Genomic DNA, 20,547 nt, shown 5'->3' on the forward strand with positions numbered 1-20,547 from the left:
CTCCAGTGGATGGTCCTAAACCTGTGCAATAAGTGGTCTCCAAAAGAACATATCACCAGGTGTGGCGATGCACACCTTCAATTCCAGCACTCAGGAAACAGAGGCAGTCAGAAATCTATGAATTTGATGCAAATTCTGGGCTAACGAGTGAAACCAACCAAATTACAAAAACCCTAAAAGTACATGAAAGAGGGAGAGGATATGGTACGTGAGATCTGGGAAGAACCGAAAGAGAAAATGGAGGCAGATTTGGTCAAAACTCATTTTATACATTCTTGAAATTCTCAAACAGAAAACTTATTGGGGTGGAGAGTTTACCTCCAGGAAGTCTTTCCATCAACTCTGAAGACCTGAGTTTGATCTCTGGAACTCACAAGGCAGAATGACACAACTTAGTCCAGTAAAATGCCCTCTAACTTTCACACATATTCTTAGGCATGCACACATGCAATCAATAAAAAATACATTTTTATTATTATTGTGATGTACACATCTTGACTGCAGGTGCCAGTCAATGTATGAAGGTCAACTCTGAAATTTTCTCTTTTCTCTTTGAGTATGTGATCAGCAGGGATCAAACTTAGGTCAACAGGTTTGTATATAGCAAACACCTTTACTTGTTAAACCCTATTACAGGCACTAATTTTTATCTTATTTAAAAATATGGAACAGGACTACACACTAAAACTAAAACTAACCTATTTGGCTACACCGGCCAGTCAGCAACAGCATTTTTTCTATCATTCTAGTGCTGGAATCCCAATAGGCATGCTATTGAACCAGGTATTTTCATATGGGTTTTAGGGACCTAACTTTAAATTACTCCATTTATAATCAGGTGTGTATGGATAGATGTGGGGGAGGGCCACCTTTGTGGCTGGTTCTACTCTGACATCTTTACAGGGGTTCCAGGAATCAAAGCAGACTTTGCAAAACAAGTACCTTTACCAATGGAATCAGTCATACTGCCAGTCCCCAAATTACTAAGCATTTTAAAAACATTTTTACTTCCTCTGAATTTAGAGTAACTAAGACAGTTCTGTTTCTGTTTCTCTCATAATGCTGGAAACATGTCACAAAATTTATATTTTTCATACACCTTAATTAAGGTAGTAGTAGCACAAGGAACCTGGGTAGGTAATTGATATATAAAATACCAGAGAGATTAAAACAAACATTTCTCAGAATGATACCAGTACAAAAGTGCTTTTTTTGTTGTCTGGGAAAAGCTGAAGTCATAAATCATACATATTTATAAAATGAAGGAAAGTATAAACGGTGAAGTGGGAATATGAATGAAAAAAATCTGTTTACCTGTTGATACTGAGATCTGTGAGAATAAAGATAAAATGTTCTATCTTGTTGTGCAGGTGACTCATGCTCATCTGGGGCATCTCGGTCATCAGGGTCCTAATTTAGAAGAAATTAAAAAAGTAGGTGTGGTTTCATCACCTATAATTTCAACAATGGGGAGGGTTAAGCAACAGGACTGTAAGTTCAAGGTCATCCTCAACTACATAGTAAGTTTGAGGTCACCCTGTCTTACATAAAACTCTATTTCTCTCATCCCCTACAAAATGAATTAAACAATCAATAAAAATCTTCTCAAAATAAAAAAAAAACAAAAATATTTTAGTTATTAAAATAAATTTTAAAAATAAGATTTAATCTCTGTCATTTAAAGTTTTAAACAATAAATTAAAACACAAAGCTTCAATATATTTTTATTTACTCTAACACTTTCAAGGAAAATACACAATTGAATCCTTGTAGATCCTATGTTTGAGACAATTTAACATTATATAATAATAAACTGTACGTTTTGTTTTTGAGAAAGGTCTTGATATGTAGTGCTAGATTGCTACTGAGACAAGGCAAGTAGCAAACGGAAGAGATCTATCAGTTTCCCAAATGCTGTGATTAAAGATGCCCCAGTGTAGAAGAATGCTAGGGAGCTGAGGTGGGAGTGGGTGGGTGGATGAGCACCCTCATAGAAGCAAGAAGAACAGGGAAGGGAATAGGGGGTTTAACCGGGGAGCAGGATAACATTTGAAATTTATATAAATAAAAAACCAATAAAATAAAAAAAATGCATGTGCAACTCTACTTGGTTAAGTTATGTTAGCTACATATCCCATCAGTTCAAAACAGACAGAAGCCTAATCTGATATTTACATAATCTAAATACATAGGCATTAGCTTATAAAACAAGGTACTTTTCTTTAATTAATGAGTTTTATTTTTTACCTCTTCTGGACACAGGTCACAAGCTTTTGCAAGTGTCATTTTTGCACTCTGAGATCTCTCTAAAAAATAACCACTTGCTGTTTCATTGCTTTGTACTGGAGGAGACCAGTTGCTGTAAGTGTAGTGAGGATTGCCAGAATATGGTTTTCTTTCAAGTTCATCTCCAAGCCATTCCACAGCACAGGTCCACTTTTTTTTAAGGTCTCCATTACCCTTCAAGAGAAAGCAAAACTATGTAATATCAAGAACAGGAGATTAAATGTTAAGGTTTTAACCCAAAATGGAAACTTAGAAATTTGTGTTTTCTTTGAAAAATTTGAGTCAGAATTTCATACAACTGTAAAAAAGAACTTCTACCTGTAAGATCTGGTAGGCAACAGGACAACTGTTAAAGAGAGTTACCATCCATTTTATACATTGATAGGCTCTTTTTTGATGGTGATTTTTGGAGCGCTGGATTGTATCAAACAGGCCATCTCGATCATTTGGAATTCCTTTAAGTGCATTATGAATTCTGAAAAGATGCCAAAGCAAAAGAAATCTATAACACCTAGAAAGAACATAACTCTTCTAATTCCCTTTTAATCTTAGAATCAGACCAGACAAGCCTTGAACTCAAAGAGATCTACTTGTCCCTGTCTCCCAAAAGCTCTATCACATCTGGCTGAAGCCAATACATTTAAAGTGTCATTTGTGTCTCAATCAATGCTTTTGAGGTAATTAAAGTTTTCCATGTAAGTAACATTAGTAAATCCATTTAGTACATAAGAAAACAAATATAGTGATTAAACTGGTTGTCAAAGACAGAATTGGGAAATTATTCAGCATTCTAGTCTGAATCTCTGTTAAGGTTTTGATTTTAAACAAATTAATGTAAACTTTAATGTAAAATTAAAATGCATTTAAGTATATCATTAAAATAGAATTACAGAGGATGTTATTACACTATTATTCAAGTTAAACAAGTCTCTTTTCTTCAAGACTGATAAGTCTGTTGAGCTTATTTTAAATGATTGTATTTCAGCGGGGAGGAGAGATAGCTCAGAGATTTAGAGTACCCACATGGTGGCCATCTCTAACTCCAGTTCCTGGAGACTGAATTATAGGTATTTTGCATGTGGGTATCATACGCATAAATGTAGGATAAACATTCATAATATGTAACAAATTAAGTGAATCTAAACAGGGAAGCAAGCAAGCAAGCAACAACAATAATAAACAACAAAACATTGCATTTTAGAAACGAACAAGTGAATTTCAGAAGAACCAATGAATGAAAACATTTGGTGGTAAAAGATAACTTTAGGGCTGCTGAAATGAATCAGCAAGTAATATGCTGGCAATAAAGCATGATGACCTAAGTCCCCAAGAGTTACTGGGAGAAGAGAATCGACTTCCCTTAGTTCTGGTTTGACCTCCACATGGGCCTCATGGTATATGTGCATATACACAGCACAAGCACACAATGTACTAAGATATATTATGTGCAGAATATTTTCTCACTGGCAATAATATAATCTGAATTACTTTTTTTTTGTTTTTTTGGATTTGGTTTTTGTGAGACAGGGTTTCTCTGTGTAGCCCTGGCTGGCCTCGAATTCACTCTGTAGACCAGGCTGGCCTCGAACTCAGAAATCCGCCTCAAACTCAGAAATCTGCCTGCCTCTGCCTCCCAGAGTGCTGGGATTACAGGTGTGCACCACCACCGCCCGACTATAATCTGAATTATTAATTTAAAATTTTATATTCCCTAATTGTTTTTCTTTTCAGTAGATTATAAATTTACTTATATTATACTAAAATTATACAAATTTTCCTTTATGTCATGTATTCACTCAATAGATTGTAATTATATTTCAACTCAAAAGCAAATTTTTGTGTGTGTTTGACACAGAGATTTCAGTCTTTACAGTTTAGTTATTCCGACAAAAAATAAGGTATGAGAGCTTAGTGTGTATTTTATCCTGTCATCATTACTGCTAAGTGTTTTTATGACCAACTAGATACATACAAACTTTGACTTGTTCTCCACTGTTTAGAATTGTATCTGGACAAAGCAAATGTTTTATAAATAACTTCTGAATACTGTTCATTGAGTTTCTCACATAAAACTCTAGTGTTTCTACATTAATTTGTGTTTATTACATATTATTTAATTTTGTTTACTATAATTATATCTCTACTATTAGCATTTTTTTTAAGTAAAGCAGTAAGGGGAGAATGTGATTAAGACCAAATATCCAAAGTGCCATTTAAATAATATATTTTGGAATTCTTTTTAAAAAATCAGTAAAAATTAGGTTCAATCAAGGCAAATTAAAACAATAGTACCCCAATGAAACAACTTAAAAATATTGAAAATGACTAACAACAGCTTTACAACTTTTGTTTCACAATGTTTTTGGTTTATGAAATTTGTATAACATTAGCTGATTTGTTGAATCAGTTTTAAAAATTAACATCATATAATCTGCTAAAATATTAATCAGCTGATATTCATACTGAAATTTAAGAAAAACTGCATGCCAATTTCAAAGTATTAATTTATGAAATCTAATATTTCTAATGATAAAGATTTTTCTTAAATTTAAACAAAATTAAGCTTAATAAACTGTTACACAGGGTACCCAAAAAGTATTTTTAAGAATTCCAAAATATATTATTTAAATAACACTTATACAAATATTTTTAGAACTTATGGAACTAATTATGCTATTAGCATAAAAATATATATACCTGTGAGCTTGCCAAGAGTCCTCAAGCAGAATAATTTGCAAAAGTAGATCCAAATATGGTTGAAGTTCATATGCATATGAATATGCAACCTAAAAAATAGTGAAGGCATAGTTAAATAGTACTTAAAAGACTATGAATAAAATTAGATATATTTATTTTGCTTTACCTGCCATAGCAGTTCACTGAGAACAGAACATGAAAACTGGGGATTCTCCCAGCAGCAGAAGCGAAGTAATTTGACTGTTTCCTCTGAGTTACTGCAGTCTTCAATAACTTTCTTCACATAAGTGGTTCTCATAAATAAAATGTCAGCCACATGCTGCTGAATTGGCATTATAGGCTGTGATAAATTTGGGTCACCAAATGGATTTGGAAGAGGGGGGTTACCTGCAACATATTTGTCATTAATGAAAAATCAATAAACTTTTACAGAAAATTATAATGCCAGATTTATTATATCAAACAATGGATTTTGATTTTCTAAATAAGTACACCTGAATCCAAGAACACATCACATGACCATTTACCATGATCAAGTAGGCTTCATCCCAGGGATGCAGGGATGGTTCAATATAAGGAAATCCATCAATGTTATTATTGACTACATAAACTCAAAGAAAACACATGATCATCTCATTAGAAGCTGAAATGGCATTTGACAAAATTCAGCATCCTTTCATGTTAAAAGTCTTGGAAAGATCAGAAATTCATAGCTCATACCTAAACATAGAAAAAGCAATATATAGCAAACCGGTAGCCAAAATCAAACTAAATAGAGAGAAAGTTGAAGCAATCCCACTAAAATCAGGGACTAGACAAGGCTGCCTCCTCTCTCCATATCTTTTCTTTTATTTTATTCAATATATTTTTTATTTACATTTCAAATGATTTCCCCTTTTCTGGCTCCCCACATATCTTTTCAATATAGTACTTGAGGTACTAGCTCAGGCAATTCGACAACATAAGGAGGTCAAAGGGATACAAATTGAAAAGGAAGAAGTCAAACTATCACTATTTGCAGATGACATGATAGTCTACCTAAGTGACCCAAAAAACTCCACCAGAGAACTCCTACAGCTGATAAACAACTTCAGCAAAGTGGCAGGTTATAAAATAAACTCACGCAAATCAGTGGCCTTCCTATACTCAAAGGATAAGCAGGCTGAGAAAGAAATTAGAGAACTGACTCCCTTCACAATAGCCACAAACAATATAAAGTACCTTGGGGTGACTCTTACCAAACATGTGAAAGACCTGTATGACAAGAACTTCAAGACTCTGAAGAAGGAAATGGAAGAAGACCTAAAAAAATGGAAAAATCTGCCATACTCGTGGATCGGCAGGATTAATATAGTTAAAATGGCCATCTTGTCAAAAGCAATATACAGATTCAGTGCAATACCCATCAAAATCACAACTCAATATTTTATAGAGTTAGAAAGAGCAAATCTCTTTCTCCACATCATCTCTAGCACCTGCTGTCTCCTGAGTTTTTAACCTTAGCCATTCTGACTGGTGTGAGGTAGAATCTCAGGGTTGTTTTGAATTGCATTTACCTAATGCCTAATGATGTTGAGCATTTCTTTAGGTGTTTCTCAGCCATTCACTTTTCCTCAGTTCAGATTATCTGGAGTCTAAGGTATTTATTTATTTATTTATTTATTTATTTATTTATTTATTTATTTATTTATTTATTTATTTATTGGTTTTTGGAGCATGGTTTCTCTGTGTAGCCCTGGCTGTCCTGGAACTCACTTTGTAGACCAGTTTAGCTCTGTACCCCATTTTTTAATAGGGCTATTTGATTATCTGGAGTCTAAGGTATTTATTTATTTATTTATTTATTTATTTATTTATTTATTTATTTATTGGTTTTTGGAGCATGGTTTCTCTGTGTAGCCCTGGCTGTCCTGGAACTCACTTTGTAGACCAGGCTGGCCTCAAACTCAGAAATCTGCCTGCTGGGGTTAAGTGCCACCACTGCCTGGTTTGGAGTCTCTAACTCCCTGAGTTTGTATATATTGAATATAAGCCCTCTGTCAGATGTAGGCTTGGTAAAGATCTTTTCCCAATTTGTTGGTTGCTGTTTTGCCTTATTGACAGTGTCCTTTGCCTTATAGAAAAGCTGTGCAGTTTATGACGTCCTATTTGTTAATTCTTGATCTTAGAGCGTAAGCCACTGGTGTTCTATTCAGGAAATTTTTCCCTGTGCTCATGTTCAAGGTTCTTCCCTACTTTCTCCTCTGTAAGCTTCAGTGTATCTGGTTTTATGTGTAGGTCCTTGATCCACTTGGACTTGAGCTTTGTACACTTCTCCATTGCTGGTGGGTTTGCAAGCAGGTACAACCACTCTGGAAATCAGTTTGGTGGTTCCTCAGAAAATTAGACATAGTACTATAGGAGGACCCAGCTATACCACTACTGGGCATATACCCAAAGGATTCCCCAGCATGTAATAAGGACATATGCTCCACTATGTTCATAGCAGCCCTATTTATAATAGCCAGAAGCTGGAAAGAATCCAGATGTCCCTCAAAGGAGGAATAGATACAGAAAATGTAGTATATTTACACAACGGAATAGTACTCAGATATTAAAAACAATGAATTCATGAAATTCTTAGGCAAATGGTTGGATCTGGAAAATAACATCCTAAGTGAGAGGTAACCCAATCACAAAAGAATACACATGGAATGCACTCACTGATAAGTGAATGTTCTAGCCCAGAGGCTCGGAATACCCAAGACACAATTCATATATCAAATGATGTCCAAGAAGAAGGAACAACAAAGACCATCCAAAGACTGCCCCACCTAGGGATCCATCACATATACAATTACAAAACCCAGACACTATCATGGATGCCCACAAGTGCTTGCTGACTGGAGCCAGATATAGCTGTCACCTGGGAGGCCCTGCCAGTGCATGACAAATACAGAGGAGGACACTCTCAGCCAGCCATTGAACTGAGCACAGGGTCCCCAATGGAGGAACTGGAGAAAGGACCTCAGGAGCTGAAGGGGTTTGTGCAGCAATAGGAGGAACAACAGTATGAGCCAACCAGTACTCCCAGAGCGCCTAGGGACTAAACTACCAACTAAAGAGTACACATGGAGGGACCCATGGCTCCAGACGCATAGGCAGCAGAGGATGGCCTTGTCGGGCATCAAAGGGAGGGGAGGCCCTTGGTCTTGGAAGGGCTCAGTGCAGCAGTGTAGGGAAATACCAGGACAGGGAAGCAGGAGGGCTAATTGGGGAACAGGGGGAGGGGAGATGGCTTTTGGAGGGCAGGAAAGGGGACAATATCTGAAATGTAAATAAAGAATATATCTAATAATAAGAAAAGATATTTCAGTAAAGTGTTCAAGTGATACATCACAGAAAGATAGATTCTGAAAATTGGGAAAATGACGCTATCAATTCTTTCTAAAAAGAATTGTTTTGTTAAAAAAAATGTAATGCTTTATTAATTTGTATGTCATTTTAGTGCAGGGATCATGCTAATCTTGGCTATATAGTTCTGATTTTAGTATATTTGCTACTAAAATGACCCTTTAATTCCTTAGTAAAAAAAGTCAAGATTAACAGGAAGGCAAGACAGTCATACGTATAAAATGAGTACATATAAACTTTTTTTAAATCAACATTTCTTCATCAATACATGTGATAGTGCCATGACATGCAGGTTTATGTGTTAAAGAACAACTAAATCCTCTCTCTTTGTGTGTTCCAAGGATTAAACTCAGATTTCAGGTTTGGCATGCAACAATCTTTACCAATAAACCATTTCAACAGTCCTGTGAGTAATAGATTGCTGTGGATTAGGTGAGAGAATAGACTCCTGATGATTTTTTCAGACCTTCATGCATATGCTATGGAACATATGTTAAAGGAAACTGAATTCCCCAGCAGTATCTGAATTATAAGAGATCACTTTAAATAATAAATAAGTGGACAGTTTATGGTAGGAATACTGAAGAATCGCTAAGCAATGTAGTGAATTCTAGGTGAGAGAGAGAAGATGAAATTGGAAGAAGGGCAGGGAAAAGGCACTGTATAAAACAAAAGAAAAATAAAATTACTTCTAAACAATAATAAACTAACTAAAATGTCAGATAAAACTATATATAATATAATAAAATATAATAAAAAGTACATAATCTCATTCTACTTTATAAATCTTCAGTCTTATTTTAAGTATAATGTGCAGCTAGCATTATTTTGAAACTATTACATAATAAAGCTTTCTACTTTACCATTGATTGAAGACTGCATTCTTGATGAGACACTGCAACATCGGATTAGTTGAGACACTATTGAATGTAACTTGCTTAATTCAGCATATTGATATTTAATTGGGGGTCCTGGTCCTTCATCCAAAGACACAAGCATAAAGGTTGCAGGTACATTCAGTTTTAGAAGCTGGGTCTTTTCTGCCAAACCTATAAAAAATAGGACAAGTAATTTGAAGGAAAAATTAGGATAGACTATACAATTTACAGCTCTTGTATGCATGAATACAGCCTTAACAGTTTACAATATAAACAATTTCTACAGAATGTAGACAGCAATAAATACTGATATTTAATTAAGACTAATTTAATTATAACAGAAATAATATCATGGTACTAGCATCTTGTGTTTCTAGATTTATCTATTTCATGTATATAAGTGTTTTGTCTGCACGTGCTTCTGTGTACCCTAAACATGTCTGGTCTTCAAGGAGGTGGTAAGTCTCCATGAAGGTGCTGGAAATTGAACCCAGATCTTTCATATAACAACAAAAATAATCAACCAGAGTCAATTCTCAAGCTTGCCTACTGTAAGTCAAACAACAAACAAACAAACAAAAACCAAACCAAGTAACATTTTCTTGGACCCATATAAAAAAAGATAAACTAAATGGTAAATAAAAATTATTTTTATAACTACCAGTATTTTTCCCTAACTAGAACAATTACCTGGGTAAAAAAAATGTATTTTTATACTCTCCTTTCCACTTTATTGATTTCTTTTTTTTATTGAATATGTTCTTCATTTACATTTCAAATGTCTCTTTCCCAGTTTCCCCCACATCCCCCCCAGAAAACCCAACCCATCCTCCCTCCCCCTTGCCTCCAAGAAGATGCCCCTCTGCACAGCCCACTCCCACATACCCCCTCCCTCCATTATCCCGCACTGGGGCATCTAACAAGGCATTTCTCCACCACAATGGTGGCTAGAACCCTGTGTACCTCTTGGTTGATGTTTTAGTCCCTGGGAACCCAGGGAGGTCTGGTTGGCTAACATCATTGTTCTTCCCATGGGGCTGTAAACCCCTTTAACTTCTCCAGCCCTCCCTCCAGCTACTCCATTGGGGATACCACGCTCAGTCCAATGGTTGGCTGCTAGCAACTGCCTCTGTATGTGTAAAGCTCTGGCAAGACAGCCATAACAGGCTCCTTTCGGCAAGCGCTTCTTGGCATCCACAATAGTGTTGACCTTTACTTTTATTAATGTTACTTCCTCAATATGTTAAGATTTCATTCTTTTTAAGGTGTGGAGTGAATTGGAAATTTAGACTTTTGGGTACATTTAAAAATATGAACAATTATTTTAGTGTCACTGATCAGTAAACTGTGGCAAATATTTATATCTTTGCTTTCTATTAAATTATAAAAACATTAGTGTGTGTGTTCAAATGCGTTGGAATGCACACATACCATGATGTGTGGAGGTCAAAGAAAACTTGGAAGACTTGGTTCTTTCAGGTTGTCAAGTGTTGATAACTAATATCTTTATCCAAGCTTGCTAAAATTAACTAGACTACAGTTTTAAAATGACTTTTTATTTTATATACATGCTTATTTTCTTCTATGTATGTATGTATGTATGTATGTATGTATGTATGTATGTATGTATGTACACAGCTTGAGGATTATGAATAGGTTAGAAGAGGGTGCTGGATCACCTGGAATTTGTATTATTTATAACTAACTTTGTAACAGCTTTATTCTCTTTCCAACATGTGTTAGCATGCAAACCATCTCCTCCAAATCACTGAACCTGAATCAACTCTAAAATCATGGCATCTTCTGCCTATCTATCTGTCTACCTACATACATATTAAGTTAGGAATCAATCACTGATAGAAGGTAATGAACAGGTTCATGATAGGAGAAAAATAAAAATACTCTAGTAAAAATAGGCTAAAATGGAACTAATATATCAATAGAACAATGTAAATGAATTTTTCCATTACAAGTAATTTAAACTTACTGTTTAACTATTGCAAGCTCTTTCAGAAATTTTTCCTAAATGTAACAAATACCAAACTAATACTCTTTATTAACCATACCCTTTAGAAAACAGTAATTCTTTAGTATAATTATATTTCAACTAGTGCGAGAATCATCATTTTTCAGAAGGCAACTTGAATCAGATATGAAATATTATCTAAAAGACTATCAGAGAAAAAATGTCAAGTACAGTATGTGTTCTATTATTGTATAAAATGAAATGCATGAGTACATTTACAAGGGTTTTAAGGATATATTCCATAATTTAAGTTGTTATTTCATCATTTGATTAAATGGTTTACTCATTGTCTATACAATCATAAAACAATCACTAAATGATTTAAGTACTCCTTACCTAAACTGGCATACATTATAAATAAATTGAAATATTGTTGTAAATGTCGCCCATGTTCAGAAACTTCCCTCCTCAAGAGACTTAATACTGCTTTTAGTAAATGATCGCTCAAGCTTAAATTGTCATATATCTGAAAAAAAATAACATTAGTTATTTTATCAGCAGTTGCATATAAACTCGGTCTATTTTTATCTGCATAAGAAATAGTTATGCTATTTCAGAAAAAAAGGTTAGTTGGTTTATCAAAAAGGAAATAAAGAATTTCATAAAAATGCCATTTGTTATTTTGTTCAAATTGTAAGAAGAAAAATATATGTGTTATGGTCCATTTTGAAACGAAGCTTTTGTAGTTCTACCTGTCCTTGAATTTGCTATACAGAAGAGGCTGGCTTTGAACGAGTAGAGATTTGCATGCCTCTGATTATTGAGTACTAGGATTAATAGCTAGGTACCAACATACCTGACAGTATGTTACAGTTTGTAAAGCTGTGTATGACTCAAATAAATTACAGATCAGCCTGAGTTATGGAGTGTAATCTTGTTACCAAACCAAACCAAACCAAACCAAACCAAACCAAACCAAACCAAACCAAACCACAGCACTTAACAAAAAGTTTGTGATTACAAAATTAAATATTAAACATAATTTAAAATATAGTAACCATCTGAGTACAAATTTCCTTATTGAAGTCCTAATAATCATTTTCAATAGCATAAAATTAAAAACTTTATGTATTACAATATACATTTAGAATAATTATCCCCCATGGTAAATATTTCAAAACACATGATTTTCATAATTTTAATCTATAAGAAACAAAATTTTATAATTTATAATTTAACTACTATAGAAAAGCTAACAATTACCTGACTATAAGGTCCTGGAGTTGCAAAAGCTGATGTAAAAGATGAAGGAGAAGATCCATCTTGCAAAGAAAAATGTGCAATAAATACTATAAGCTTTGCAAATGTACCTCTGACTTCTGCACTTGGACATTCCAGAAGGTACTCAGAGAAGCGATTTGATACATTAAAAAGGACATTATGAGCAAACCAAAAACGTACATTCTTGCTGTGACGGAGGAGAATACACAGTGCATCATACCTAAAACAGAAACATCTATGAATACTGAGGCTTTAGAGGAAGGAAAGGTTTCTGTGAGAAAGAAGAAAAGCTGTCCTTCTACACAATCAGGGGTTCCTGTTGGTTCTCATATAAATACCACATTGATTACTAAAGTACTATTACAAGTCTCATAAAATAATAAAATGGTTTAAACCACTAAGAATGTTGTTAAGCCTCTGTAAAAATCAACTTCGTTATCTGATGACTTATTTTAACATCTTTTAATATGAATGATGTCGAGTTTTTAAATCTAGATATTATCTGTTCTGTAATTCTAAAGTTAGCAAGGACTTAAAATGTACATTTGAGAATTTAAGGCATGAGAATTTCATCTACTAAATGATAGTTTATTTTCATGATCATAAAGAAATGCCATAAATCAGAAATAACTTTTAGGCTGTTGCATCCATATATAATGCTCACAACTGCCTGTGACTCCTGCTGCAAAAAAATTGGTATACATGTACACATATATGTACACTTACACAGAGACATATAATTAAAAAAATAATAATCCTGAAACTTATTATGTAGACCATGCTGCCTAAAAACTCAGAGATCTATCTGCCTCTACCTCCCAAGAGATGAAAGGGGCTCATCACCACTGGGCCTGGGCAGAACATCTAATTAGTGAAAAACAAAAAAGTAGCCTTAGTAAAATTCTTCTAAGAACCTGTGTATGGCAGCATACACCTTAATCTCAGGATTTGAGGGAGAAAAGTCAGCATGGCCTATACAGCCAAGTCCCAAGGTAGCTAGGATACACAGTGACACTATGTCTCAAAACAATAGAGGTAAAAACTCAGTACACACAAATACACAAAATTAAATTCCAAGTTATACCAGTCATTGGCAGGTCCACGGACTATTTTCTTAGTATGAAATCCAGTAGTAAAGAGGAATCTAGCAGCAAGCTGAATGCTGATCATTGTGATATCTTCTGCTTCTGGCAGCAAGTGATCTTGTCCTTTAAGTAAAAAAGGTACACAGAAGCAGACACTTTTTATTTTCAACTTGTATGTTAAAAATGCCAGAACCATGACTGATTCTTACTGATTATCCCAATACAACAAACCAAGTTTAAAACTAAATGAATGTCTGAATCAAAATAAATAAATTGAACAAAAGCTCTTACTTTATCTAATATTACCATTCAGTGATTCATATTTTCTGCAAGTTTTATTTTAAAATAGATCTAACTAAAAATTCTGACACATTCAAATGGATTGAATTGAATAAATGTTTTTGGGAGGGTAGGATCAGAGAAAAGAAGAAAAAATGTAAACCCAGTTGCAGTATCTGGTAAGAAATCTTCAAATCAATAAAGAAGTACTGCTTTTATATAAGGTTAGTTTCAAGAAACTTACCTGGAGCAGGGTTTAAGTACACAGCATTACATGTAAGCAGTTTTTTAATAAACTGAAAATATTCTAAGCTAAACTGCATTTGGTTATGCAGGAATTGCACATTCTGTTTCCACACACTTCTTTCAATGGCTGGTGACATAATCTGATGGGGTCTGGTGATTGTTAGCTCTGATATATATGCTCTCATCTCATCATTTTCATCAGTTATATCCATCCGTTCATAAAAAAGAATATAAGCATTCCACCATCTTTTCTGACGCCTGTATGACATACGCTTCATCATATGATCAAAAACTTCTCCCATATATTCTCCACCAAAGCATTGATTTTTCATTTCTTCATCATCATCCATTTTACATTCCGTTACATCTCCATCATCAAATTTGAACCAGCGACTTCTCTTATTGTCTTTACCATTTCTTTGAATGATATAAGAATAATAATGTCCACCATTTGCTTGACCACTGTGAACAAGCACACCAACAAGTCTATATTTTGTGCTTCCTGGTATCACACTTTCAGACTGCTCATTCTGCTTAATCAATTGAGTCTGTGGATTTACACTGTCACCTTCCAGCTTTGTGGCACCTGCTACTGTATAAGGCTCCATATCCAATTCTCTTGGAAATTCAAAGTAATCATTGAATTTGATTGCACATTCTCTTTCCCAATCATAGTCAAATCGTTTCAGTTGGATAGCAAGAACAGAGGGTAGTTTTTTAATCAGTAAGCGCTTTACTGTATCAACCTAAAACAGACAGTATAAATAAATACATAAAAACCTTAAAAATATTTTTGTTATCAATCACTTAAAATTACTTACAACTGATAATACAATCAAGATCATTTAAAAAATAAGTGGATTTTAAGCAATATTTACAAATCTTTAAATATGTAATAGCTTTTCTTACTCAGTGCAAAAATTAGTAAAATATATTATTCTTGGAATGATTCCATATTGTCATTGTTATCTAATGACCCCTTTAAGGTGGATCAGGAGTTTGGGGTCATTTTTATTACCTGAGACACTTTCAAGTAGTAGTGAATCAAGTATAATGCAGAAAGCTTGGAGAGCAGAAGGTATGTGGGTCAAGAAAAAACATGTATTATTTCCTGCACAGTATCTTTAAAGATAGCCTATTATTTTCTGATAGTCCTATTATTTTATTCTACAATCCAAATACCTAAAGTTGACTGACTGAATCTAAAATTCATATCTGCTATTAAAATAGTAGTTATTAATAGTAGTGTTATTTGGTAAGGTTTAGGAGGTGTGGTCTTGCCAGAAAAATTATATTAGTAGAATTAAGTGTAGGGTTTGAGAGAGAGAGAGAGAGAGACAGAGAGAGAGAGAGAGACAGAGAGAGAGAGAGAGAGAGAGAGAGAGAGAGAGAGAGAGAGAGAGAGAGAAAACCTTGCCTAGTATTTTAGTATTTGCTGGTTTTTGTAGGCCTCATACTTCTCCATGTCTATGATGGACTACTCTCCATATGTTACTATAAGCCCAAATAAACCATATAAGTCAAATAAAACTAAAGATAAGTTTCCTTGGTCACAGTGTAATGAAATTATTTTTATTAATATTATCATTTTATTAATGAATATTACCAAACAGCTGGTCACCCCAAACATCCAAATAGAGGTTAATATTAAGTACAATACAGGCAACTCCAGAGTCTCTTAGTCTCTATTACATATAGTAATAACTTTGAAAACTTGATACATACCTTTTTATCACATTTTTCACAGTGATATGCATTTGCACCCTCTAATAAATCTCCTTTAATATACTGTTCTAAAGAATCAAGAAGATTTTGGTGATTTCTAATGTCTATATTTAATGTTGTAAAAGATTCTTCACATTCATACCTAAATATATTAGAAAACAAAGGCATTTGTTAAGTTTTAAAATATCTTTTTGTCTTCTATTGCTGTAAAGAAACATCAAAATTAATGCAGCTCTTATAAAAGAAAGCATTTAATTGGTTCTTGTGATGACATGCATGACATTGGCCCAGTAACTGAAAACTACATCCTGGTCCTTAGACCACATTTCTTCACAGATCTTGAAATTACAATCCTTAGCTTTATATAGAAACTGCCCCTCCCCCACATGTTCACATGTACACAGGAATAACTAAAACAATCCTGAGTAAAAGAGAACTCCTAGAATTATTCTTGGTTGCAAATTATACTCCAAAACTTTAGAAATTAAAAAAAATCCCATGGATATAAAAGTGTTCATATTGATTTGTGTAATCAAAGTGAAGACCCAGACATAAATCCACACATATATAGACACATGGATTTTTATAAAGAAGTCAGAAATAACACACAAGAAAAAAAGGTAGCATAATTAACAAATAATGATGTCCAAATAGGATGCCTGCATGTAGAAGAATACAAATAGATCCATACTTATCATGCTGCATAAAACTCAATTCAAAATGGATCAAAACCTTCAAAATAACAGCAGATCCATTAACCATCATAGAAAAGAAAATGTGCTGGGTGGTGGTGGTGCATGCCTGTAATCCCAGCACTCTGGGAGGTGGAGGCAGGCGGATTTCTGAGTTCGAGGCCAGCCTGGTCCATAGAGTGAGTTCCAGAACAGCCAGGGCTGCACAGAGAAACCCTGTCTTGAAAAAACCAAATCCCAAAAAACCAAACAACAACAACAACAATAAAAAAAAACAACCCAATACAAATCTGAGGACAGAGCTCTCAAAGATAAAATGGCTGGGAAACATAGACATGTTAATACCATTAATCATCTGCCAGGAGTGGTGGTACACACCTTCATTTCAGCATTCTGTAAGTAGAGACAGGTAGATCTCTATTTAATGCACTTCAGTGAGTTCCAGGAGATAAATTACTACAGAAAGAACCCTATCTTGATAAAAAAACCCAAAGCACAAAAAGAGGAAAATGCAAACCAAAATTATTTAAGATTTCATTTACAACATTCATAATGGCCAGTATCAATAAAACAAATAATGGGTCATGCTGTTGAGGATGTGAAATAAGGGGAACACTCATCTATTGCCAATGGGAGTACAAAAATGTATATCCACCTTGGAAATCAGTGTGGCAATTTCTTAGGAACAAGGGAATCAATTCACTTCAAGATCTAGTTATACCACTCTTGGGCATATTTCCAAATGACCCAGAGACACTGCTGCTGTACTTATACAGTAAATTTGAAATCATATAGATGTATATCAACAGATAAATTGATAAAGAAAATGTGGTATATAATTACCAGTGGAAGATTATTCAGTTGATAAAAAATAAATTATAAAATATTCAGGCAAATGGTTAGAAACACAAAAATGATCTTGAATGAGGTAATTCACACTCAAAATACAATCATATCGCTTTTCTCATATGTGGATATTTTATTTTAAGCTTCAATATCTGTGCTAACATCTTATAATCACAGAGGTTAGGTTCCTACTAAGGGACTAGGAGGAACAGAGAATCTCTCAAGTAAGAAAAATAGAATATGAAGTTATAAAAGTTATGGTAGTACAAAGTGGCACAAAGTGCCATTCTGATAGGACTTAAGACATTCCATGAGATGGAATCCAATGCTAACACAGTCCAGGTGGAAAAATCCAAAGTTCTAATAAAGGAATTACAATGGATTAAAATGAAGGGACTAAAATGACTCCTAACTACATTTAGCTATAATCATTGATAAATGCCTCATTAATCGCAACCAAACAGTGTGTTAATATTGGGTTATGCAGTGCCAAATGAGATGTCTCCAATTTAACTTTCTCCTCTATGGCTCAGAGATATAAGACAAAGTGAAGATATGAAGGATCTAAAAGCCAGATGTGATGGATGACTGAAAAGAAGCATTGAATTTCAGACTCAACAGAATTCATGTACATACAGACTGAGTGAAAAGATGACTGTACATGCAAGTCCTAGAATTGAAAGGCAGAAAGTGGACACAGGCTCACACCTCTGATCAAAAAGCCATCTATTATTTAAAACTGCTTTGAAAGAAAGAACACTAGTTTAGTCTAGTTAAGTATTACTGGACATATTAACCAGACTTCTTCACAGGGACCTCATAGACAAAAATAGCTGGCTAATTCAAACAGAACTCAATAGTATTTTTGTAGACTTTTGTCTCATGTTTGTGCTTTTCTCTCGCTTATTGGTCTTTTAGTTGTTTTTGTTTTGTGTCCTATTTTTATATGTTTATCTCTTTTAGGAGAGAAATGCACATAAAATAGGGGTAGTGAAGGATTTTAAGGAAGAATGTAGTCAGAATACAGTTCTTAAAAATTCAAAAAAATCAAAAAACATCTATTGGGTAGGTACATATTTGTGTCCATATCTGACCCTTCTGAATGACTATTAATAAAGTTATTTTTACTAGGAATCATAATACATCCATTCTTTTTGATTAATTTGAAAACTTAAAAAAACAACTGCCAATTAAGAACTTATTTTGTATTAGAAATAATACTCTAAAATGCTAGCCAATCTGTAGATTTATGTTAAGATATAATTATTGTTTCCAGAAAGAAATAAAATATCTAGGTAATTGTAAGCTTCCAAAATATGGTATTTCCTAAAAGGATATGTAACACCAACAAAAAGTCATGCAAAAAATATCAGGAATAGAAAGATCTGTTTTGAGGGGTCTGCCTGCACTCAGGAACTGAGCATGTAGGTGGCTTTTGTCTGCCATCCACCAGGCTTGGGGCCTGTGTCCTGCCCAGGAAGCTGTGGAAGGAGAGAAACCCCACAGCCATATTTGCTGTCTGCAGGGACACACAAGGATCACTAGGTACTGTATCACCCTGAGCTTTAGATTTCTGGTGGTGCAAACCTCTAGGGGTCTGCCTGCACTCAGGAACTGAGCACATAGGCGGTTCATCTGCAAGCCAGTCCATCGCAGTACCTGTGTCCTATGTGAGAATCAACAGAGGGAGCGACCCCCAACACAACTTCTTCCCTCCATAATAGAGCAGACAGAGAACACCTGGTTGACCTTGACAACCTAAGTATAGCATTGCTTGAGGCAAGACTGAGGAGGGCTCCAAAGGCACAAAAGAGGAAGCCAGCATATCAGTAATCTGTTCCAGAAGAAACCCAGTCATCCAGTGTTGCAGAGATAACCTTAAAGATCCACAGTAGGTTGAAGCACCAGCCAGTGACAATAAGACCATCTAACACCTGGCAGAACTAGATGGCTAAAGGCAAACATAGGAATGTTACTAGCAGAAACCAAGGCATTCTGGCAGCATCTGAACCCAATTCTCCAACATTAGCAAGTCCTGGATACCTCAACACACCAGAAAAACAAGATTTGGATTTAAAATCACTGGTCATGATGCTAGTACAGGAACACATGAAGGACATTCTTAAAGAAATTCAGGAGAAAATGGATCAAAAATTAGAAGCCCTTACAAGGGAAACACAAAAATCATTGAAAGAAATTCAGGAGAATACAAAAGCCAATAAGGAGGAAACACAAAAATCACTTAAAGAAATACAGGAGAACCTTGATCAACAGGCAGAAGTCATGAAAGAGGAAACCCAAAAATCGCTTAAAGAATTAGAGGAAAACACAAACAAGCAAATGACAGAACTGAGCAAAAATTTCCAGGATCTAAAAACAGAAGAAGAAACAACTAAGAAATCACAAGGGGAGACAACTTTGGAGATAGAAAACCTTGGGAAGAAATCAGGGACCATAGACGCAAATATCAACAACAGAATACAAGAGATAGAAGAAAGAATCTCAGATGCTGAAGATACCATAGAAACTATGGACTCAACAGTTAAAGAAAATGCAAAATGCAAAAAAGATTGTAACCCAAAATATCCAGGAAATCCAGGACACAATGAGAAAGCCAAATCTAAGGATCATAGGTATTGATGAGAGTGATGAGATTACAACTTAAAGGGCCAGCAAATATCTTCAACAAAATTATGGAGGAAAACTTCCCTAACCTAAAGAGAGAGATGCCCATGAATATACAAGAAGCCTACAGAACTCCAAACAGACTGGACCAGAACAGAAATACCTCCCGTCACATAATAATCAAAACCCTAAATGTACTAAACAAGGAAAGAATATTAAAGGCAGTAAGAGAAAAAGGGCAAGTAACATATAAAGGAAGACCTATCAGAATTACACCAGAATTCTCACCGGAGACCATGAAAGCTAGAAGATCCTGGGCGGAGCTCATGCAGACTCTAAGAGAACACAAATGCCAGCTGAGACTACTATACCCAGAGAAACTCTCAATTACTATAGATGGAGAAACCAAGATATTCCATAACAAAACCAAATTTACACAATATCTTTCAACAAACCCAGCCCTACAAAGGATAATAGGGGGAAAACACCATTACAATGAGGGAAACTATACCCTGGAAAAAGCAGGATATTAAGCTTCTTTCATCAAA

General features: G+C 34.7%; 1 protein-coding gene and 1 non-coding gene across 3 annotated transcripts in view; both read right to left on the minus strand.

Annotated features, from left to right (window-relative positions):
• LOC127676064 (probable ubiquitin carboxyl-terminal hydrolase FAF-X) overlaps window positions 1-20,547 on the minus strand; it is a 132,560-nt gene that overhangs the window by 3,433 nt on the left and 108,580 nt on the right. The window contains exons 33-44 of one of the 2 annotated variants that reach the window (XM_052171990.1): window positions 15,837-15,978; window positions 14,110-14,857; window positions 13,586-13,709; window positions 12,484-12,721; window positions 11,617-11,746; window positions 9,240-9,425; window positions 5,150-5,370; window positions 4,984-5,072; window positions 2,605-2,761; window positions 2,248-2,460; window positions 1,315-1,410; window positions 272-274 (exon numbers count right to left, since the gene is read on the minus strand). In XM_052171990.1, the coding sequence (XP_052027950.1) occupies window positions 272-274; window positions 1,315-1,410; window positions 2,248-2,460; window positions 2,605-2,761; window positions 4,984-5,072; window positions 5,150-5,370; window positions 9,240-9,425; window positions 11,617-11,746; window positions 12,484-12,721; window positions 13,586-13,709; window positions 14,110-14,857; window positions 15,837-15,978 (2,347 nt within the window). The remainder of the gene's footprint in view (window positions 1-271; window positions 275-1,314; window positions 1,411-2,247; window positions 2,461-2,604; window positions 2,762-4,983; window positions 5,073-5,149; window positions 5,371-9,239; window positions 9,426-11,616; window positions 11,747-12,483; window positions 12,722-13,585; window positions 13,710-14,109; window positions 14,858-15,836; window positions 15,979-20,547) is intronic. The other variant, XM_052171989.1, reaches the window with a different exon arrangement.
• On the minus strand, window positions 8,431-8,533 carry LOC127676089 (U6 spliceosomal RNA). Its single transcript, XR_007975655.1, has one exon. It is a non-coding gene; the product is annotated as a U6 spliceosomal RNA (small nuclear RNA).

Source organism: Apodemus sylvaticus (genome assembly GCF_947179515.1).
Source record: "Apodemus sylvaticus chromosome Y unlocalized genomic scaffold, mApoSyl1.1 SUPER_Y_unloc_2, whole genome shotgun sequence".
Taxonomy (NCBI): domain Eukaryota; kingdom Metazoa; phylum Chordata; class Mammalia; order Rodentia; family Muridae; genus Apodemus; species Apodemus sylvaticus.